The 24,134-nt window shown below is 29.1% G+C and overlaps 4 protein-coding genes across 10 annotated transcripts; 2 read left to right on the top strand and 2 right to left on the bottom strand.

The window, feature by feature from the left end:
• Nucleotides 1-161: 161 nt before the first annotated feature.
• LOC126916064 (oxysterol-binding protein-related protein 8) lies at nt 162-13,259 on the top strand. Of its 7 annotated transcripts, XM_050721423.1 has the most exons (19): nt 163-345; nt 1,648-1,719; nt 2,438-2,583; nt 3,053-3,094; nt 4,163-4,291; nt 5,456-5,511; nt 5,584-5,814; nt 5,889-6,033; nt 6,092-6,313; nt 6,955-7,109; nt 7,183-7,361; nt 7,447-7,624; nt 7,725-7,821; nt 7,910-8,106; nt 8,186-8,311; nt 8,384-8,632; nt 8,714-8,881; nt 9,143-9,318; nt 9,402-13,259. In XM_050721423.1, the coding sequence occupies exons 3-19, from the start codon at nt 2,445-2,447 to the stop codon at nt 9,631-9,633; spliced, it is 2,721 nt and encodes a 906-aa protein (XP_050577380.1). In that variant the 5' UTR covers nt 163-345; nt 1,648-1,719; nt 2,438-2,444; the 3' UTR covers nt 9,634-13,259. The 7 variants fall into 7 exon arrangements, with proteins under 7 accessions (XP_050577377.1, XP_050577383.1, XP_050577382.1 ...); XM_050721420.1 differs by lacking the exon at nt 1,648-1,719 and having other exon boundaries at nt 162-345; XM_050721422.1 differs by lacking the exon at nt 163-345 and having other exon boundaries at nt 1,456-1,719.
• Nucleotides 13,260-13,784: 525 nt separating this feature from the next.
• LOC126916101 (uncharacterized) lies at nt 13,785-14,359 on the top strand (the record flags this gene model as incomplete). Its single annotated transcript, XM_050721513.1, has 2 exons — nt 13,785-14,084; nt 14,211-14,359. Coding segments are annotated over 2 exons (414 nt in total), but the record flags the coding sequence as incomplete, so codon positions are not given.
• A 241-nt stretch (nt 14,360-14,600) lies between these two features.
• LOC126916069 (protein asteroid-like) lies at nt 14,601-18,447 on the bottom strand. The gene has a single exon (XM_050721432.1). The coding sequence runs from the start codon at nt 18,445-18,447 to the stop codon at nt 16,300-16,302; it is 2,148 nt and encodes a 715-aa protein (XP_050577389.1). The 3' UTR covers nt 14,601-16,299.
• Nucleotides 18,448-21,104: 2,657 nt separating this feature from the next.
• On the bottom strand, nt 21,105-24,115 carry LOC126916067 (protein asteroid-like). The gene is made up of 2 exons (XM_050721430.1): nt 23,185-24,115; nt 21,105-22,923 (listed from the first exon to the last, which is right to left on the bottom strand). Exons 1-2 carry the CDS (start codon nt 23,846-23,848, stop codon nt 21,506-21,508), a joined length of 2,082 nt encoding a protein of 693 aa, XP_050577387.1. The 5' UTR covers nt 23,849-24,115; the 3' UTR covers nt 21,105-21,505.
• Nucleotides 24,116-24,134: the final 19 nt, after the last annotated feature.

The following is a 24,134-nucleotide window of genomic DNA, read 5'->3' on the forward strand; positions in this document are numbered from 1 at the left end:
ACAAGAAATATATCTCTGATCGAAATAATTAATTCAATTTATTAAATTATCTTCTATAGATACAGATAAAAGGTTCTTATTTATTATGACTCAGTTATATGACGTAATGATAGCCACTGTCCGGTTTGTTTAATGTAAAAGAATATATAGGTAGCGTTTCTTTTAGATTGTGCTTAGTGTTGTTCTGAGGACGAATTAGATTTAAATCTATTCTTTAGATATTTCAGTCATAACTCACACCTTACACAATTATATCATATTTTATATAAAATCAGTTTCTATATTACACATTTTTACTTGTGCAACGTAATATGTGAAGATACACATGGGCATCAATAAATTCCGGTAAATAATTTGCAAAAAAGATTCTTCATATAAGTTTCTGACAAACAATTGACACAATCAATCTATTCACGACACCGAGCATGTGAGATGTTTCTTTCACTATGCTTTTTCGGACGATATCGATGATACGTGTATGTGTGTATTTATTGCAAACTATTCACAATTTCTATCCATAAAAGCATTATTTCTAAAATTTTATTGATTTATATCATACACGACAAGAAAATATTTATCGATTGATTTTCATGTGATTCTTTAGTCGTATTATATATTTCATTCATTGAATAATGATTTTATTGATTGAATAATGAATTCAATTGGAAATCGTATTAACGTACTTAATTGTTTCGTTACTCTACGGATACAGTGGTTCATGAAAGTACTTGAACACTTACTATAGAAAAATTTAAAGTTTATATTATATATGTTATATAAAATATTTTGAAACATTAGCACTGTAATGAAATACGACTATCCTGATTATATTAATCAGATTTGGAACTAATCTGAAAATGTATATAGAAGCTATACGAGATATTTATTCCAGCCATATGTATATTTAGTAAAAGACTAAAATTATAGCATGAATAGCTACCTTAAACATACATATGTACATATGATACATATAATGCGTGTTAAAAGTGGTCGTACTGAATATTTGGGTTTATTAATATAATAAAACTTGATTGGATGTTAATACATAATATAATGGATTATTTAAATATTTTTGTGATCTTTGTGAAATATACACTTATACTAAATATGCTTATTATAATTTTTATACCTATACAGATGCTGTAGAAAATATTTGTACATCACTGTATTTATTATAGCTTTACATACTAATTAATTAGGTTCCACGATATTAAATTTCATATCATTCAATAGTATTTTTATATGACAATGAAAATTTAATACTATGAAAATGAAATATAGGAACTGGTAATTAAAAGATGCTTTATTGGAAAATAACAAAGGCAAATACTTTTTGTAGTCACTGTACATTTTCAGATTTGTCTCAAATTTTATAAATATAATCATGATAGTCATTTACACTCTGTATAGTGCAAATGAAATTTTAAAATGTTTTATATAACACACGTAATATATTCGTAAAAGTTTTTATAAATGTTCCAATGCTAAGTAACTATAGATCGTGTGTGTCATTCCTGGGAGCAATTTTCGTTCGTTAAAATGTTTACGCTTTATCGAATCTGCATCAATAATAAGGAATGTAATAGCGACGTTTTATGCGTCGTACATCTTCATTCTGAATAACTTAGTAGGCCCATATGTTTATAGTTAAGCTATAACAGTAAGTGATCAATGGAACATCGGACTTTGCGCTCGCGCCGTCGTACTTCACTCGTCGGTGTATGTATATTCCTTTTTCCTTGCTTCGAATGTTTCTACCTAAATCACTAAAAAAAACCAGTTAATTTTCAAATCGTAATTGAAATTTTAATTCTGTATATAATGGTGAATATGTAATATTCATGTCGTCGTCCTTTACACTTTGATACACTTCCTATAAGTGTAATTAATCATTATCTGTTATAACATATATAAGTATTGACTGGACAAACAATTGTTCGAAATCAGGTAAGTTGTGATTACTTTATTTAATACCTTTTTCAGATATTCATTTTGTAAATAATTTATTTTAATAGTAATATTATTTCTATAACTTTAGATGTATGATGATATAATGAATGGGATATCTAACGCATTTCAGGCATATTACTCAAAATTTTTGCTTTGTTATTCTTGCTGGAGTAATTGCTATTCGTTATAGTGCTTATTTTGCAAAGAAATGCATCACGTAAAGTTGCATAGTTATTTAATTATCATTACATAGCATTTTATAATGACATACATTATCTACTGTGTCCATTATTACTATCTATACCATTCTTTTAATCTTGAAAATTACTTAATAATAGTTGGTGTATCTATAATCATGTTTCATTTTGCAATATTCACTTTTATTTTTTATTTTTGTTATTGTTATTGTTGTTATATACGAATATTTTTATATTAAATTCCACTATAAAATTATACAGTAAGATCATGTATGTTTTTAATGTAATAGATCCATCATGATTTCCCAACCAATTGTGGTACCTGGAGGTGAGCATCGAACATCACAATCAGAAACCCACTCTATGTCTGTTGGAAGTACATCTGATTGCTTTAAGACCATGACACCACCGAATGTAAGCAGATCACTTAGTAACCGTAAGTATCATATAAATATTATAACATTTATATTGTTAAAAGATATTTTAAAAGTCATTTTTATACTCTTAAGAGCAAATGTACCATGAAAGGGAAAGTTATGGATGGATAATTGATGAATATAAATATCAATTTACTTGTATATATAATTATATATTATGTATGTGGGAATTACATATTTGTAGCAAAGAAATATGAACTATAGAACAACTTGTTTTTATTATAATTTAGGTAATGATTAGTTTTTAGTGATTTAAATGAATAGTTTTGCCTTGATAAATATACTCCTTTTTTTATTACTAACATATATTTGTAATTTGTTATATTTTTTCAAGAAGTAAGTTTTGAAATTATGTATGTATATCTATATTAGTGGTTATATTGTCTATATAATTTTAGTGGCTAAGGATATTATTTTAATAATTTATTGAGTTTTATTTGAAATGAATATAGCAATTATCATTTAAAGGTGTTAGTGACAGTGGATATGGTACATTACCAAGTAAGCTAGGTAGGCTTATTAATATATATTGTGTGCATATAGTAGCAAGCCTCAGTATTAGAATCATAAAGATAAATTAGTAGATGTGTGTATACACATATGTATAATATTCTATTTTCAGATTACACATATTATTAGCATTCTCTCATTTCCAATAACTTATTGCATCATCACTTTATGTTATCAAATAAACTATAAATACAATTTACAATACACAAATTAACTTCACTTGTTGTTTAAATATGACCTCCTTTAACATTATCACATTAAACAAAAGGATAACTTGTATTATTAGAACTATTAAAACGCCATGCTATTGAATGTATCAGATTAACATAATACATTCATGCTGTTAGCACATTTTTCACTTTTTAGTATGTCATAGTATATTATGTGACATGAACATTTATTCATAAGTTTATATAAGGAATATTATATGTAAGCTAGAAAATAATGTTCTTCATGTCTTCAACACTTCTGATGCATGAACCAATTTTATGTTACTAAGTGTAGTATAATAGATGCATGTGTTAGTATTAAAAATTTATTATTATTTCTGTCTTATAGTTTTCAATAGTATGTAAACAGTATTTTTATTTAGAGACATATTTCTCAATTTTTAGAACATATATGACATAATGTACATTGTGATAACAATATGTAACTTGTGCATGTAACCTTTTCTGGTGCATTTATGGATCTTTGCATGTTATAATAGATGTATACATTTTATTTAGTACTAAAGTTTTTTTGCTTTTGCAATTTAATAAATTTAATTAAAATTTGGAGCTACATTTTATATAATTATGTTTACTGCAAATTCTGTCTTTAAAAATTAATGTTATTAGCAGTTCATAACTAGCGTTGCTGAAATGGATTTATATTTTAGAATGCGATATGGTGTAATTTAATCTTAGTATCTTTATTGTTAAGTAGCTTATAGCTCAAAAATTTTTAGAGTTTGTGATTTTGAAAGATAGATATTTATATAAAATTGAAAAATACATATTTACATGAAACAGTTGTAAAAATATTGATAAATAGTAATTGTAATTGTGAACAAAACTAAATATATAGAACCAGTGGATCAACAACTTCGACGAAGCAGTGTTCAAGTTCAATCTGCAACATTACCTAAACTTCCATCAACAGAGTCCCTATCAACAAGTGTAAATTTTGCAACTGCTGCACCTCCACTATCTCCAGGTATAAACACAAAGCTATGTTAATATCATAATGGACACTTATTCGAAATTTGTCAGGTGCTTTTTTAACTTTTGTGTAAATTATTACTATTTCTTGTACAAGTAGTTGATTAGCTGTAAAGAACTGCATATTTTTTATTTCCTGTTTGGCTTATATTTTCCTTTCATACTATGCATATTATTATTCAGATTTTTAAGCTCTGAAATGTAATTTTTGTATATTGTATAATCTTCTTTGGCTGACAAATTATTAAATATGTATATTAAATAGATTACTATTATGAATATAAGTTTTAAATAAATAATATTTCTGTATAATAATTACATATAAAACTTATAGTTTATAAGTATTACATAAGTTTAACTTATGACTAAGATAAATACAATCAAATTTTGTTGAATGTAATCTTTAACACAGATGAAAAAAAATATGCGATTAAAAGGTCTAATATGAAGATGCTAACTGCATAATGCGTTATGTTAATGAAGCTATCATATGAAATAATTTTATTTGTATAACATACTGTACTCTGTAATAAATAAGGAAGTGTAAACTATTCTTTTTTCAATTCTATAAATTTTTCAATGAAACTTGTGAACTTTTTTTATAGAAGAATGAGTCTTTACTTCTGTATTATTGGAATTCTATTTGCCAAGCTTGTTATGTGAATGTTTTAAGTTTGATTGTTTTTAAGGCTTCCAGTTTTAATTAATTATAAATAAAAAGAAGTTATATTAAAATTACTAGTGTAATAATCATAATTTTTTATATAATTCATTAAATCATTTATTAACTTTGAGTAAATATTATCGTTTGCATATTTTCCTCATTTTAACAAACACATGAAATTTATGAAATAATATGAAAATTAAAAAAATATTCATAAAAGTTATTAAAGATTTTAGTTCATAATTGTATTTAATAATTTATTTATATATAACATACATTGTTTTAAATCATATAATTCACATACTAAAATTATGATAAATATAGATATATTCTGAATAATAACTGTTTAATATTTTTGTTTCTAACTATTTTTGGACATTAATATTTATTTCTAAGTTGATATTTAATGAATGTAACTGTATTTTTATGTTGTTACAATATCAGTGTTTAATTGATATTTAAAAAAATAATTTGTGAATAATTTAATTGTTATAGGTTTAACAACTACAATGGGGGAAACAAATCAAAAAACAGATAACGCATCTGATAAGGTATAAAATATTTAATGCACTATTTTAAGACATTGAAAAGGTATTTATATTTTATTTTTGTATAATTTTTAGTCTTTAGATTCTTGTAAGTTAACAAGAAAAGAATCATATAAGGCTCAAAGAAAGAATTACCGGATGGAGAAAAAAAGAGTTGCCAATGAACTCTTAAGTTCGTTTAAAGATCCAACTGTTATTGTTATGAGCGATTGGCTTAAAGTTCGTGGTACATTAAAGAGTTGGACAAAACTGTGGTGCATCCTGAAGCCTGGTTTACTATTGCTATACAAAAGTCCAAAAACAAAAGTGCTCATTTATATTACTTTTAAATAGAATATTTATTTGCTTCATACATAATTATACTCATATACCTATTACAGAGTAATCACTGGGTAGGAACAGTTTTACTTAATACATGTCAAGTAATAGAACGTCCAAGCAAGAAAGATGGATTTTGTTTTAAATTGTTTCATCCCTTGGAACAGTCAATATGGGCTCCAAGAGGTCCAGAAAAAGAAGCTATTGGTAAATAATGAATTTTCTACAAATGAAAGAATATATTACTACTTAATCATTTTTATAGGTGCGGTTGTACAACCTTTGCCAACATCTTATTTAATATTTAGAGCACCTTCACAGGCAGCTGGTAAATGTTGGTTGGATGCACTTGAATTATCTTTACGTTGTTCATCTTTAATAGTACGCTCAACGAGTGCATTACCGCGTGCTTTACCACATGATACTACAACAACTCATGAAACTCAGTGGAGTGAAGCAGATTATGAAAAACACTTTGATGAACATGGTAGGTATAACAGAACAATACTTTTTATAACGTATCAAGATATAACATTTCAAGAAGATGTAACATTACAAGAAGTAACATTTCTCTTTTATACATTAATACATTATAATTGACTTTAGTACAAGGACAACACTCAGAAAAATACTTAATTAAGCTTCATTCATGGAAGTTATTGGTACTAATGATATTGTTATTGTCATTCCTTTCCTGACTTTTGTCACCTTAAACACTTGCTTTAATATCCACAGTATGCTTGTCTAATTATGCTCCTCAATCACCTACAACACCTCAAAGACGTTTGTTATCATGTCCTCAGCCTTTAACACCTTCTATGTCAAATAATCCTAAAAGTGTTTGTCCTTCACCAACTCCAATGTTTCAGCAGTTATATCATGCAGTAGCATATTGGGAGAAACAATTTTGCGATAAATCTCCACCTGTCGCTGCAGATACAGATATTATTTTGTCTTCAAATACTGTAGACATGTTAGGTGATGGAGATACTTATCCCCATTTTGAATCTTCTATCTCCAAGCCTATTACGTCTTGCACTCGACGCATGACTGTTCCTTCTGTACATGTCCTGGAGTATGATACTCCAACAGTAGTAACGCTAGATCCTATGCACTCCTCACATATAGACCTGGACGACATTAGCCAGCCAGAGAACGGAGTAGCAGCTGATGCAGAAATTAGTGCATCAGACAGTGAATCTGAAGGGTCAGCTAAAGAAGATCAACAAGAAACAATTAACGAAACTCTATATATTGCGAATGAGCAAGAAATCCTTGGAGCGGTAAAATAAATTATATTGTATTGCGTCTTATCCATAATCGAAACTAGAGATTTTATATTTGTGTTTGATACAGGCTGGAGAAGTAGTTACAGAATTACAGGAAGAACAAAAATCTTTAATATGGTTCTTGATGAAACAAGTTAGACCAGGCATGGATTTATCGAAAGTAGTCTTGCCGACTTTTATTTTAGAACCTCGTTCATTCCTAGAAAAACTGGCTGATTCTTATTACCATGCAGATTTATTGTCCCAGTAAGTATAAATTTGTAGATTTTGAGAAACATTTGAATAAAATTATTGTAGATACATATATGTGCTTTGTTTCTTTTTCTTACAGAGCGGTAGTGGAAGATGATGCATTTACACGTATGAAAGGTGTTGTTAAATGGTATTTATCTGGATTTTATAAAAAACCTCAGGGTTTGAAGAAACCATACAACCCGCTTTTGGGTGAAACTTTCCGCTGTTATTGGCAGCATTCTAATGGTTCAAGGACATTCTATATAGCTGAACAGGTGTACAATTATTAAAATTTTTTAATTTTTTGTAATTATATGTACTTGCTCCATCTCTATTACTACTACATACTTATACGAAACATTTCAATGTTAATAGTTATCTCATCATCCACCTATATCAGGCTTCTATGTTACGAATCGACAAGATGGATTTACTATTAGTGCTACAATTATTGCTAAATCTAAATTTTATGGTAAATATATATATATATTTTTTCGTTAAAAAAAATGAAACGTTTTCTAAGACAGTCATTATATGAAAATATACATTCCATTTTTCAGGAAATTCAACATCAGCGGTTTTAGATGGTGTTGCAATACTAACAATGTTGCCCAGAGGAGAAGATTATACAATGACGATACCTTATGCCCATTGTAAAGGTATTCTTATGGGAACATTATCTATGGAATTAGGTGGGAAAGTTCATATAAATTGTGAAAAGACAGGTTATCATACTGAACTAGAATTCAAACTCAAGGTAATATGGAATATTACATAAACTTAAAATAATAGTCATAAAATTAATTATATGTGTTGTGTGATTATTCATTCAATAGCCATTTCTTGGAGGTGCAGAACAAATGAATCAAGTTACAGGAGGAATACGTTTAGGAAAAGAAACTCTTGCTATTATATCAGGCTATTGGGATGGTCAAATATTAATTACAGATAAAAGAACTGGGGTATGTTGATTATTTAGGATTCTATACACAGTAATTAATAGTTAAATTAAACTATGTCAACTAATCTTGCAGCAAGAAAGTGTGTTTTTCAATCCTACTCCAGAAATACGTAAAAAGAGATTGAAAAAGTACACTGTACCTCTAGAACATCAAGGTCCATGGGAAAGCGAGAAATTATGGTATGATGTTACTCAGGCAATTAATGGCGATGATCAAGTTGCTGCTACTGATGCAAAAACTCAATTGGAAGAAGCACAAAGAGAGCGTGCTAAAGAACGAAAACTTAAAGGACAGGAATGGATTCCTAAGCATTTTGTTCAGGTATTAAATAATAATAAAAGGAACTGATTTTGTAAGCTCCTATTTATATTTTGAACAATATAATTTTTTGAATATTATCAGGATATTATAACGGGTAACTGGGTTTATCGACATGCGGATGTTCGACCATGGGATCCTAGAAATGATGTTGTACAATATGAACAAGATTACATAGTGCGTACGAAAACTAGACACAAAACACCAATTATGCGTACTGGAAGTATCGTATCAACTGAACCACAGACACAGGTATAGGAATTAAATAATGTAAATAATACCTTTATTTTGTAAGTAAACAGATTTTTGATGAAAACAAAATAATTTATTATTTTTATTGATGATTACTAATTATAATACAATTGTAATAATCATTCAAATCAAGATTTTGATTATTTATATCAATTATGCTCTGAAAAAGGAAAAAATAATCGTGTACTATGAATACATTTTCTTTTTTTCATTTTTTCAAAACGAAATAACTAATTTAAAAGTTTATCACTTATGTTTTAGGTTCCACTTCTTCAAGCCGAGTCACGTTCTTCGCTTTCTGTATTAAAATCTTCCAAAAGACAGTTGTCTAATAATTTACCATTGACAGAGACCGCTCATGATTCTGGAAGTTCCTCTGCAGAGGTACACTCAGATTCTAGTCAGTCAGTAGGTAAAAGAAAACGTTCTACGGCTAGGTAAGTTTTTCTATTATTTCTTGATTATAGAATATCGACTAATGATACTTTCCTTAATTTTATACATGGAAATATTTTTTCAGGATGATGGATGTCATAAAGGACATAGAAAGACAAATGTTAGAACATGGTGATAGACTTAATCATATAAAACACATATTAGAACAACTTGCTATAATACAAAGAGAACAAGTTTATCAACACCATAGTATAAATATGTTGAAAAGCTTCATTGATACGATTCTTGTTATTATAATAGTTTTCTCTGTACAATACTTTGTAAAAATATGGACCGATGAACCTAGCGGAGGTTGAAGAGTATGATAACAGAATCGTAGTATAAATTGTATATATTATTTATCTTCTCTCAATTCGGATTATCAGCTTTTGCGTCAGAAACAAGCTTTGAAAAGAGAAATCTTAAAATTTGAAGTACCTAATTTACACGTGTTTTTATCGGAAATAATAAAACACGCCGTTTTTAATAGAATACCGCTAAAAGGATAAAATAAAAAAGTTTAGAACTATTAAAGATATACTTATTCAGGTAATCGCAGTGCAATGTTATTTTATTTATAGCTTTTGGATAGTTTAATTTTTGATTTGTAAGATGATACGTTATGGCTATATAAATGTAGGGTACATTTTCTAGTGATTAATATAACACTTATAGTCTTTGTTAAACGCTCCTCACGCCAGCAATGAACTATACAAGGTAAAAGGAATTTTTTTGAGCTTATCAATGGTAATATTTTGAGCTTATATATAATATTTTATGTGCTAATGCACAAGAAAATAATTGTATATTTATTCAGAAATTCTAATGATGTTGTAGTATTTACTGCAGGCGCTCAATAGTAAAGTGTATTAATGATAATAATAAGATAATTGTAAAGATATAACAATATATATTATTATAAATTTTATTATCTTGGAATTATAGCGACTATTAAATAGGAAAAGCTAATTGCAGTTTAAAGTAATATATAGAATTAATTTTATAGTGCATCAGTATTATTATTTTGATTAATACAATGAAATTCCTAATAAAATAAGTATCAAATATTAAAATTATGCACATGATATGAAACAAGAGTTACATTCAAATTTTTTCTACATAACTTAAATCATGAATTTATTTTGTATTATTTGCATCTTCTTGTTAATAAACATATTATGATGCATTTAATATGAGAGCAATACTATGCTTTTATATTTAGAATGAATTTTATTGATGGCACTTTTATACTCATATAATTTAAAGCATGTTTCTAAATATGTTTACAAATGATTTCTTGTAATTTTATTAGACATACTTAAATGTCTACTTCAAAAATAAAGATGAACTTCTAAATAGAATATCTTTAGTAAAATAAAAACAATTTAGACTACAGTGACTCCATTGTTGAAATATCAATTTGCGATGGATAATTTTTTAATTTAATAATATATCATATCAAATTAAAAATATTGACAATATACATACACTCCTCGCCAAAAAGATAATCCAGGTGTGTTATCTTTAATTTCTCAATGACGCGTGTAAAGTTTTTCGTCTGTAACGCATAATATCAAAACATTATGAGCTCAGAATATGCGGTTCGTTGAAAATAATTAAAAATATTATGAGGTTTAATGTGTAACAAAAAAAATTGTTTTAAAAACGAAATGATAGCACATGTACAATAAGAAAATAATAATCAACATAAATTGTAACTAACAATAATTACTTATCAAACATATATACTTATTTAATAATGGGTACATCCATCTTTATTTTTTATTACTTCTATTGTACGATTTGTTATCGATTTATATAATTTCTGGATATAATTTTGACTTAACGTATCCCATTCGCGTACCCCATTTTTAATTCTTCTACGTATTGATACTGCTTTTCATTCGCGTATATGTCGTGAACAAGTTCTGCCCAGCAATTTTCAATAATATCAAGGTCCCGGGATCGTGCAGGCCACGGCAAAATAGATATATTATTTACATTAAAATATGATCGGACCAATCTTGATGTGTGTACAGATGCATCATCTTATTGAAAGATGTAATCAGGTCCAGAAATGCGTTCTGCATGATTATATATTTGTTCTTTGATTAAATTTATGTATTGGACACTGTTCATTCTCCCATTGATGAACTTGATACTTGTCTTGTCAAAATAGCCGATGCCGGCCCAAACCATCACGCTGCCTCCTCCCATTTGTTGTCGAATTGCTGATATTGTCCCTTTTCTTATGTCATGAAAATAATATTGGAACCTATCAGGACCATCCTAGTTGAATCATTTTTCCATGCACTCATTCTTTTGCAAAGCGTAAATGTTATACTTTGTGTTTCGTTGTTTGAGAAATTAAAGATAGCACACCTGGGTTATCTTTTTGGCGACAAGTGTATATAATAAATACATTAATAATTCTGTATCAGTTCAAAATTTCAAATTAACTTTTTAGCTAAGTATAACAAAATAAAACTTTTAAATGGTAATCAATGTCCTTGTTAATGAAAAAATTACATAAAAATAAAATTTAATTGATGTTTTAACACCTTTACTTTGATTAATATGTAGTGTACATACTTCAATAAAACAAAGGACAGATAAACCTTTGTATAAATAATAATTCATTTATTATTAGTATAAATTAATTTCGTTTATAAAAATAAATGTTAAATAATATGATCTATAAAATTTCAATACCATCCTTTACTAATTTTTTATATACATAGAAATTATTTTTCTTTAATAAATATGTATAAATATTTTTTAACTGTTACTACATACTTAATGCAATTTAAATGAATATTATTTTTTTTAAATAGAGGAGTAAAATATTCCTTAATTATTAATATTTCTATTTACATAAAAATTATGAGAAAAATTATATTCAAATTAATGTCCTGTTGCATAAGTTCTCAGCCATTTAAAGCACTACAATAAAAAGGAATCATTAATCAAAGTTTATATCTTGAGTGAGTAAGATATAATAATAACAAATAGTTTTTGGAAAAAGTACATGAAAAAATACAAAATACAAATACTATTTATTAGTATTTGTAAACTGTAAACTTGGTACTATATGAACAAAGGTGTCATGTTTTATGCTTGTTTAATTTGTTTTAACATGCTTTACAATATAATAAGTAAAAATTATTAAAATTCGTTAAATACGTTAAAATTCAAAAGTGATCTTGAACTCAATATAAAAAAAAATTGTTTTCATTATGATACAAAATTTCAAAAATGTCTATTATTGTTATATAATGTTCTCTTAACACAGATAAATTTTGGTTATTAACTCTTTTATTCAAACAGCTGAAAAATCATAAATTATGAGAACACGCTGTATATCCCATATTTCTTAGAGCACTGCAATTAGCTGTAAAATTTATTTTTATTGTGTAAATCCACATACCTATTAAATATTGAATCTGATTTAAATTTATTTCATCGGTATTTATAAAAGAGAGAATGACCGATATTCAAGTATGGTTTTAAAATCTACACCATACTTTGCACAAAAGTTCGTAATTGTTTTCTATTTTTATTGTTTAATTTTCTATATAATGTAATCCTTTATAATAATTGAGTGATTTTTGATATCTCAAAGCAAAAATGTTAAAAGTAAACCAAGAAGTATAAGTATTGTTAAATACATCAGCATCTTCTAATTATTTTTTATGATATTTATCACGTCGTGAAATGCTTTCCGTAGTAGAGTACCTGATATTTTTATATTGTAACTTATCTAAGTTCAAAAGATTATAAATATTAATTCGTTGTGATAGTTCGATGTGTAGTGTTAAGATTTTCAAAACAAGAAAGAAGGTATCGTAGAGTAATTAATAATATTCTTATGTTATAAATTCAGACATATAAACTTTATATGTATAAAAAATTATATATATATATATATAAATAATTAAAAATATATACTGTTTCAGGTTTCTTAATGTATGCATACATATGTATCTTTATAAATATTTGCATCATTTTGATTTATTGTTTGTATTAAGAATAACTCGATATTGTAAGTAATATATAATATAATAATAAATAAAGAACATACTAAAAAACAAAATACAAAAATAACATTTACAAAACAATCTGTTTAATATTTGTAAGAAAAAACCAAGGAAACACAACGTGAAAACGTTCAGCTTTTTTATTATGACGTAACTTATAAAAATGCGGATAATATAAAATTGCCTTTTATGAGTACTTATAAACCTTAATATCTATTATAATAATTTTTAATCTTTCAAGTAATAATGTGCCCGAACAGACAAAATTATCAAAAAAAGAAAAACAAATATTTTTGCTTCATATAAAATGAATCTTTATAACGATTACTCTTCTAAATCACGTGAGATTATTCTTCACAGTATCTTTTATCGATTCTAAATTTTTTTTTTTATTTCATTGAATTGAACATTGATCATTCTGTTTATCTAAAAATCAATTAGGTGGTCATATTTCCATAACACCACAGATGATACTTGCAGCGATAAAAAGACTTCACTTACGTAAAGTTTATGTTCCATCGAATCTCATTAGCGAATATTTACGTGGTTCCTATCCAGTTGAAAATAATGTAAAAATGTTTACCGAAGAATTAAGGAGAAAATTGGATTGTGCTGTACGTGTTGGATTAATATTAAAACACGGAGAGGATTTGTATTATTTACCTACTCTAAGGCAAAAAGCAAATGCACTTAAAACAGCATTTACTGCATTTTGGGAGATATACAAAAACGTAATTATAAATATATCATTATGTGTCCTACAAATTTTATTCAAAATTGAACAATTTTTTAAATTCATATTTATAAATTTGTATTATATTGTCCTTAATTTAAAAAATTTCTAATATTCCTTTCAGTATCCTAAATTCCGTATCTCAAAAGCTAGGAATCAAAGCAAAAATCATTCTACATTAAAGGAACGAACTAAAAACAGGAAATATTCCAAAAATAATGATAACCACAGTAAATAAAGACATAATGAATTTTAAACGAAACCTTATTATATAGTAGTAATAGTGGTATAGTTTATTTTCAATCTTCTGATCATAAAGGGAACTCGGTTTGCAATTATTTTTCCTAGTGCCTTGCATTTTTATTTAATCATCTAAATACACATTCATACACTCACACACAAAACCTTATTTTACCCTTTTCTTTTTTACTATTACAAATCTATTATCTATCATCTACCTAATTGTTATTGGGTCGCTCGAAAAGTTCGTTCCGATTTTTAAGAACGCAGCACATTTAAATTTCGAAATAGATTTATTCAATTATACAGATACAATTGTGTAAGTGTTATTTTGTTCTACAATTGTCCTCCATCTTTCACGTGACTTAAATATTATATCCTCCTAGAACCTCCTAGAACCTTTTCAATATGACTTTTTACGTCGACCAAAGAGTTAAAGTTCTTGCAATTTCTGGTGAATACGGTAGGTGGGGTAGCACATCCCAACCAAGCTTCAATAGCTTTTGTCGAATAGTTAAATACACATGAGGTCTCGCATTGCTCTGATGAAACACGACGTTCTTCCGATTCACTAGTTCTGAACGTTTTTGTTCAATTGTTGTCTTTAATTCGTCTAATTGCCAACAATACCTTTCCGAATTTATCGTCTGGTTGTTTGGTAGAAGCTTATAATATAGGATTCCTTTTCAGTTTCACCAGACACAGAGCTTTCTTCAGATAAAGACCGGCTTTTGGGATGGCTAACACTAAACCTACTGTGACCACTTAAATGATCGTTTTTTAAATTTCGTTTAGAATTTTTTATATACAACGTTATTGCACCGTCATTTAGCTTCACGACTTTTCTTATAATATATGTACAATGAATTTTTTAACATTCACTTCTTTTCTTATTGTGTGTTTTCTAAAAATAATATGTAATCCGTCTTACTTATCACGACTGGTCATTTGACTGGTTAAACGATTTATATATTTTGTAATAGTAGACTCTCGAAAACTCAATTCTAAAACTGAAAGCGGAAAGAAAAAATGGAATTTCGACTGTTGGGAATTAAATGGGATCTATCTACTGCAAAATTATATGCATTTATTTCACTGTAAAATCCAAATCTAGAAGATGGCCTCTACAAGTATTTTTCAATATCCTAGACATAACCGGGATAAGTGCATGGATTTTAAGTAAAGAGATCACAGGAGAAGGAATTTCGAGGCAAGAATTTTTATTTCAATTAGTAATATTTTTTAATACTTTTTTTAATAATTTTTAAAACTATATTTTTTACTATCAAACTGGCTATTATCTTCATTCTATATTAAGAAATACAAGTTGTTTTAAAGACCGGTCACGGTAGGAATATGTATACGTGAAGTCCCTGTAAGTTTAGTGCTAAAGGTGATTCATTCTACCTTCCCCCGAGATCTTTTCCGCTTAACATTATTATAGATAATCCATTTTTGGTCCCTCGTCATTACTTACTCTATAGAACGAGTGCTACTAGAGTTAATTGTCTAATTTACCTACTTAACCTCCTCTCTTTCTTTATTCTTTCCTTTTTTCTCTTCTGCAAATTTCTCACCCAGTCTACAGTCTTATTTTTTGCTTGTTCGTGAACTATGTCTCCTGTACTAATCTCCCTTTCTAATTCTGTTTCTTGTTATGTGCTTCCATATTTGATCCCATAGAGTTCACATTCCCTTCTTTCATTCTTTTACCAATATCTATTCTACCTCTCCATCAATCCTTATCTCATTTATGCCAGTAATTACTGGCTTTCCTCTTTTATATTTCTACTTTAATATTCCAGCACTTGCACCACTGTTATATATTTAGTTTATATATTTATATCTTTAGTTATATGTACTTTAATTTTATTATGGCATTATATTGCATTTGTTTTTGTACTTTCCTGTCTCATACTCTCAGGTACCTTAAAATGTCTTCCTGCCTTCCTTAAGAGATTTGTAGAGCAATATTATTTATTTTGAAATATACATGGAAACATTGGTTTGACTTTTAATAAAAATGTATTAAAAAATCTTAAGAGGCTTGGAGACATTTGCAGAACAATATTTATATATTCTTCGATATTATGGTGAGTACTAAAATTATTACACAGATTGTACAATAAAGTACCATTATATAAATGTGCGACTTTGATCTGTGGATAAGGACATCCCAAAAGTGCATTCAAATCCATGGTATGTTTCAAACAAGTTTGGAACCCACCAAAAACATGTACTATATGTATATCAAACTTGTCTGTGTTATATGATGTTTCATCTACTTCAAAATGTGAAATAAAAAATGGTGCTGCTAGTACATAGTCGTCATGAACGATTTCATTATAGGCTTCGTGAATTGTATTTATTATACAACGTGGGTTATAATTACTTTCTTTTCTTTTCTGCTTTATGGCTTTAATTGTTTGCTTATATTTTTTGTTAAAAGTTTTTATATTTCTATATTTTCCAATTTTGAAATCTATTATATCAAATAACATACAAATAAATATAGAATATAAATAACATTTGTGAGATATAGGACATTCTTGTTGATGCATCCAATATTTGATGCATCCAACATATAATATCCACTTTGGTGGAAGTTCATTTATACAATCCATATCTGTAATTCCTAAAGTATGGTTTAAAATCTCTCTTTGAGTAAGTAATGAGACATCACTAAGATTGGATGAAGAAGGTGGACTAAAAGTATTCATAATTTCTAAAGCCCCTAACTTATGGCACATAATCTTTCTATCTTCAGTTCTCATTAAGTATCTTATACAATTTATATTATTGTCTAGCACTAATTTTAGAATTCCAATGATGATACTAAGGATTTTTAGACTTACTATGATGTTTGAAGGATAACGAAAATCTTCTACTTGTATGGGGCATACATATAAACGTTGAATTATTAAATCCAGAAAATATGATGGATATTTACCCATACGAAATTCATTTACAAACCATATAGGCAAATTACTAATAGTTGCAGTGTTAGATATTAATTCAGACTCATTGAATATCTTTGCTATTTCATTTTCATCGTCTTCTTCCTTATCTTCTTCAGTTGATTCACTATTTCCTTCGCGAACTTCTTCTATGTATGTCAATGTATTGATATCTCCATCAAATTTAAACCTTCTATTGAAGTCACAGGTATTTACACGAGTAGTATAATCTCTTGAGAAACCTAGAGCTACAAGTATTTCAGCATATCCATTTTTATCGCTATTTATACTCGTCTCTATTAAATCCAATATTTTTTGTCGTATAGGCATAGTTAACCTACTTAAAATTGCAATGATTGCATCATGCAAGCTGTATTTACTCAACCATACAAAAATTCTACTTACACAGTGTTGTCGGCCATATTGGTTTATATCTGATTGTTTTAAATTTAAATAGCGGAAGAAGTTTCTAAATGTACCAGGTTCCACATAGTCATTGCCTAATAATATTGCAGCTAATATTACCTTTGATTGATCTAATCCAGTAAAATATTTGAATAATTTCTTAATCTTATAAATTTTACAAGGTATAACATAACCATTTCCACGTGAATTTTTAATTGCATTAGTTTGTAATGTATCAAATGGTATATATAATGATCCATATACATAAAAATCTGAGTCATGGCTGAGAACTGGACAATTTAATATCTTTGCTACTGATGCTACAATATTGTCAGCTTCAAGTAGACACTGCACAAATCGAATATTTTTTTCTTTCATTACATCAATAAAAACATGTTGTTTTAGCAAAGGAAAAATTGGTTCTGAATATCTAGTTTTGAATATAGAAGTTGGTAATATATTTAGTTTCCTTTTCAGCCTTTTTACAATAGTTTTGAATTTTTTACTTTCAACACCACCATCAATAAAGACTAAGGGCGTTACATTACACTTTAATAGATCATCAAAGAAATCTGATACACATTGCGCATAATTATCGTAATCACCGCCAAATATCCAATTATTGCCTGCGCACTTTTTATATAATAAATGATTAATATTATTTCCATCAATTAATAAATACGTATCATGTAATTCGTAGCGCTTTAAAAAATGAAATCGATGCTTGTTTATATAAGTAGTTAATCCTGGAATACCCATTATCTTCCTGTTTACCTTTCTTGTCACACGTTAAACTAGTAAATATTAGGCCATCCCATAAGTTCGTTCCGGTTATATATGTTAAGATTGTTTACATATCTTTCAGTTTCATGAAAAAATGTAATCCCCTCTCGTTGTACAACTTCTTCCCATTTTTTAAGTGCATTGGTATCTTATCTCTTATCTCTTATGTTTATAAATCGACACATGAAATGTATACACAAAAGTCGGCACGAACTTATGGGATGACCTAATATAAAATATGATATTCATTTGTTAACAATAAACGCACATATATCATGTTATGTACCCATACTTTATCTTTTACTCGGAATATCGGAATTCGTCTTAGTTTAGCTATATAGGCGTTGTGTCGATTTTTCCAGAGGTTAAACAATTATTCTCTAGTTAGGCTAGGAGTGGTTGATATTGAGGATGGCATGTTAGCTTGTCGTCTAAATGTTAATTCGAATAGGGTATGTCGTATGGAGTCGGTCGTACAAGTTCGAATAAGGTCCTTTACTACGGCATGCGTTCGTTCAAGGGATCCGTTAAATTGTGGATGGAAAGAAGTGGTTTTTATGTGTCGGATTTTGAAAGCCTTTTCAAATGTGTCCATCAACTTACATACGAAATTTCGTCCCATGTCCGTGAGAATACTTTTTGGTGCGGAAAATATATACACATAGTGATCCAAAAGTTCGTTAATGATTGAGTTGGTTGTTTGGTCTTTTAAGGGTATGAGGATGAGATATTTGGTTAATTGATCTTGGATAGACAGGATAAATTGATTGCCCCGTTTGGTTTTGGTGAGAGGTCCGAATATGTCCATTGCGATTTTGTCATTAAGATTAAGGGGTGTGTCAGTTATTATAGATTGTTCTTTGGCCCTGATACGATTTAGCTCTTCTTGTTGGCAGGTTTCGCAGTTTTGTATGAATTCTGTAACGTCTTGTTCTAGGTTTGTCCAGTGATGGTGCTCTTGTATTCGTTTCACGGTGCTGTGTATACCTAAGTGTCCTACTATTTCGTTATGATTTTCGCGTAGTATCGTCTGTTTTTGTTCGTTATCGTAGTCTACTGGCGGATCTTGTCCAAATATTAATTTAATTTGGGGGAATCTCGTTATTAGAAACCTCAGCATGAGTTGAATATTTACCTTTTCTAACGTGCTGAAGCTATTGTCGTTTATTCTTATTTGTAAGCGTTCGGTTCGGTGTTTAATAAAGTGTTTGGTTAATTGACGCAACCAGTGCTGTTCGTTAAAATCTCCTAGTTCGGACTTTGTAATTTGTTCAAAGTATGGTCTGTTAGGTTTTTGAGTTATCGGAGCTGGGGTGATATTGATTTTCCAGTCTATATATCATATTCGTCATAATAGTCTGGGTTTTCTACATTGGGTTGGATTTAGAATTGGAAACTGGGACGTTTGTTTGGACGCGGCCGGGGTCCCTCCCCCTGACTTACACCTGACACAGGTGCTCACCGGGCACGGGTGCTTTAGTGAATACTTGCACCGAATCAGGAAGGAAGCGACCGCGCGTTGCCACCACTGCGATGCGAGCGTGGATTCGGCGCAGCACATGTTGGAGTTCTGTCCGGCGTGGGCGCGGCCGCGCCGCGATCTCATCGTGGAAATCGGATGGGACCTCTCGCCGCCGGCGATCCTCGAGGCACTGTTGGCGAGCGAGAGAGGGAGGAGGGCCGTGACCTCCTTCCGTGAGCAGGTTATGCTTCGGAAGGAGGCAGCAGAGAGGGCGAGGGTGCGGAGCTCCCACCCCGAAAGGATCGACCGGCGAGGGCGCAGCAGACGCCGCGGACGCGCTTGGACAAAGCGCTCTAGCGCCGTCGCTCCCCCCGGTGGGGGTCAAACTTTGGCGCTGATAGATCAGCGCCTCGGGACAGCCAAGCAGTCCGGTAGGGGAACCAGACTGCTTTGCATGGCGGCTCCAGAGACGATGCATTCTGTGCGCGGGAGGAGTCCGGTCTGTCGCTCGCACCGGTTCCCGGGCCTCTTTCGATCGCAACCGGACGGTCATCGTGGAGGTTTTAGTCAGTTGGAGTCCGGCAGTACCACACCGCTTCCCCCCAGAAACGACCTAGCGTCCGTGCGGATTTCCTCCACGTAAAAAAAAAAAAAGAAAAATGATATAACTTATATGAGATATAACTATAATTGATTAAAAATCACTGATAAGATGTTATATTACTTATCTATGTGCTGATAAAATACATTCTACTGCCCTTTATAGGAAACATATGGAAAAACAAAATATTGACATAATCAATTTTATTAGTTTATAATAACAGAAATTTCAAATAAAAAATAGAATTATGTATTTAATAGAATGTGAAATATTCCAAGTAATTTCTGAAACAATAACAATAATGTTCAGCCTCTTGTCATTGAATTTTCTCCAGCAATCAATACACAGATATAAATACTTAGAAACATTAGTCATAGGTAAAGTCCATTCAAAAGGTCAAGACATAGTTAAGTATATACTTATTAGAGAAATAATATTCAAAATCAATTTTTTTAAAAACAAAGCCTTGTATGATAAAATTTGATTCCTATTTCTTATAAATCATACCCTTTACAATTGTCCCATGTAACTTGTAAGTTATAAGATAAAGGATAAAATAAGACGAAAGAATAAATCTCATATAATTATTAATAACAAATACAAATTATAGTTGTATTACATTACCATCCTCTTTATTTTTATGTATATTGAAGATATAATAATTCATTCTATGAAAAATATTAATTCAATTAAGACTTAAATTCTATATACATATCAATATATACTTGTAGAGATCAAATATATACATTAGTATATAGTATAAAGACATTATATACACTACATATGATGTAGTACAGAATTAACCACAGAGAATTCCGTTTATACCAAATACATTTACTTCAATGAAACTTTATTGAATAAATGATTAGACAAACATTGGACATTGTATAAACAAAAAAAAAAAAAAAAAATACTATTTATGCCCTGGTATATAAATGGAATTCTACTGTAATATTGAATGAAAATATGCATTATGCATGGCTGAGCATAGAAAAACGATTATTTGGATCACGATATGCTTCATTTAAATCATCATCTGCACTAAAATGTTCAGAATCATTTTCAGCTGAAATGCTTTTTTTAGACTTTGGATGTTTAGGTTTTGTTCTATGTTTTTTACGAAGATTAGTTCCATCCTGCAACTTAAGTGGAAACATTGATTTGACTTTTAATAAAAATGTATTAAATAATCTTAAGAGACTTGGAGACATTTGAAGAACAATATTTATGTATTCTTCAATATTATAGCGTGTTTTAAAATTATTACTCAGATTATACAATAAAGTACCATGAAATAAATTTGCAACTTTGGTCTGTGGATAAGGATATCCCAAAAGTGCGTTCAGATTCATAGTATGTTTCAGACAACTTTGAAACTCTGCGAATACATGTACAGCAAATCTATCAAATTTTTTTGGATTGTTATATAATTCTTTATTCATATTAAAATAAGAGATAAAGAATGGTGCTGCTAATATACAGTCATTATAGTCAACTTCATTATAGGCTTCTATGATTGTACCATTGTATTGATTATCACATAATTGATTCATTGTATAACATGAATCACAATTGTTCTTTTTCCTCTGTTGCTTCACAGTTTCAATTAATTGACAATATCTTTTCTGAAAAGTATACATGTTTCTATATCTTCCAATTTTGGAATCGATTATGTTAAATAACATACAAATAAATATAGAATATAAATAACATTCATGAGATAAAGAACATTCTTCTTGATGTAACCAATATTTAATACATCCAATATACAACATCCATTCTGGTGGAAGTTCATTTATACAATCCATATTTGTAATTCCTAAAGTATTGTTTAAAATCTCTCTTTGAGTAAGTGATGGGATATTTCTAAGATTGAATAAAGAAGGTAGTCTAACATTATTTATAGTCTCTGTATTCTGTAACTTACAGCATATAATCTTTTTATTTTGTGTTCTCACCATATATTTCATATAACATATTTTACTAATTATTGCTGATTTTAAGATCTCAAATATAACACTAATAATTTTTAAACTTACTATGACACTAGAAGGATAACGATAATCTTCCACCTGTACAGGACAAACATATATATATCGAACTATTAAATCCATAAAATATTTTGGATATCTGCCCATAAGAAATTCATTTACAAACCACTTAGGCAATTTACTAACAACTACATTTTGAGGTAATAGTTTTGCCTTACTATATGTATTTGCTATTTCAATTTCATCGTCTTCACCTTCATCTTCTTCTTCGCTTGATACATTATTTCCTTCTTCGCAAACTTCCTCTATGTATGTCAATGTACTGATATCTCCATCAAATTTAAAACTTCTATTCAAATGATATGAATTTACCCGAACAACATGATCTTTTGAAAAACCTAGAGGTAAAAGCATGTCAGCAGATGCATTTGTATAGCTATTTATATTGATCTCTATTAAGTCTAATATTTTTTGTCGCATAGGCTTAATTAATCTACTTAAAATTTCGATGATAGCTTTGTCCAAAGTGTAATTGCTCAGCCACCTCAAAGTTGTTTCTATACAACATTGTCGATGATTATGCTTTTTTCTTGATGCTCCTCTTAACTTCAAGTGGCGAAAAAAGTTCTTAAACGTATTAGGTTTTACATAATCATTACCTAGTAATATTGCAGCCAGTGGCAACATTGATTGATGTAGCCCTTTAAAAGATTTAAGCAAGTTCTCAACTTTGTAAATTTTACAGCATTTCATGTAACCATTTCCATTTGGATTTTTAACTACATAAGTATCTAATGTATTAAATGGTATATATAATGTTCCATATATATAAAAGTCAGAGTCATAGCTGAGTACTGGACAATTCAAAATCTTTGCTATTGATGCTATGTCATTATCAGCTTCGAATAGGCATTTCACGTGTCTAATATTCTTTTCTCTCATTACATCAATAAAAACTTCTTGTAACATTAAAGGAAAAAATTTCATGTTCCTTTGATTGAGTGGACAAAATGACCACGCAACACGGATTTTCTCTTTAGTTCTTTTTATAGTAGTTCTAAATTTTCTATTTTCGCTACCACCATCAAATACAACCAGAGGTGTTACTTTACATTTTAATAAATCATTAAAGAAGTGTGATACACACTGTGCATAATTATCATAATCACCACCAAATGCACAATTACATTTTGTGTAGAAATTATATATTGAACAACAAACACTGTTTCCATCGATTACCAAATATGTATTGTGCAGTTCATAGTACTCCAAATAAAGGTCAGAACGATTGTTTATATAAGTGGTTAATCCAGGAATTCCCATTATGAATTTTTTTCTCTACACTTTTTTGTAGGTTTAATGTCACAAATTAAACATACTGTATGAAGGATTATATGTTTATGTACACAGTAGCAATATAGGTTATGTGAAAAGAATACGTGTCTTTCGCACGAACAGTTTTATATTACACAATTCCGATGAAAATGTAATGAAGAAATACTATTTTTATTCTTATTTTCAGTTTTCAATTTTTATCACATATATATAAATGAAGTTAGGTTTCAAAAAATCTCTCTCTTCAGGTCTCTCTCAAGGTCTCTTCAAAAAA

This window comes from Bombus affinis, chromosome 5, assembly GCF_024516045.1.
Source record: "Bombus affinis isolate iyBomAffi1 chromosome 5, iyBomAffi1.2, whole genome shotgun sequence".
NCBI classification, from domain to species: domain Eukaryota; kingdom Metazoa; phylum Arthropoda; class Insecta; order Hymenoptera; family Apidae; genus Bombus; species Bombus affinis.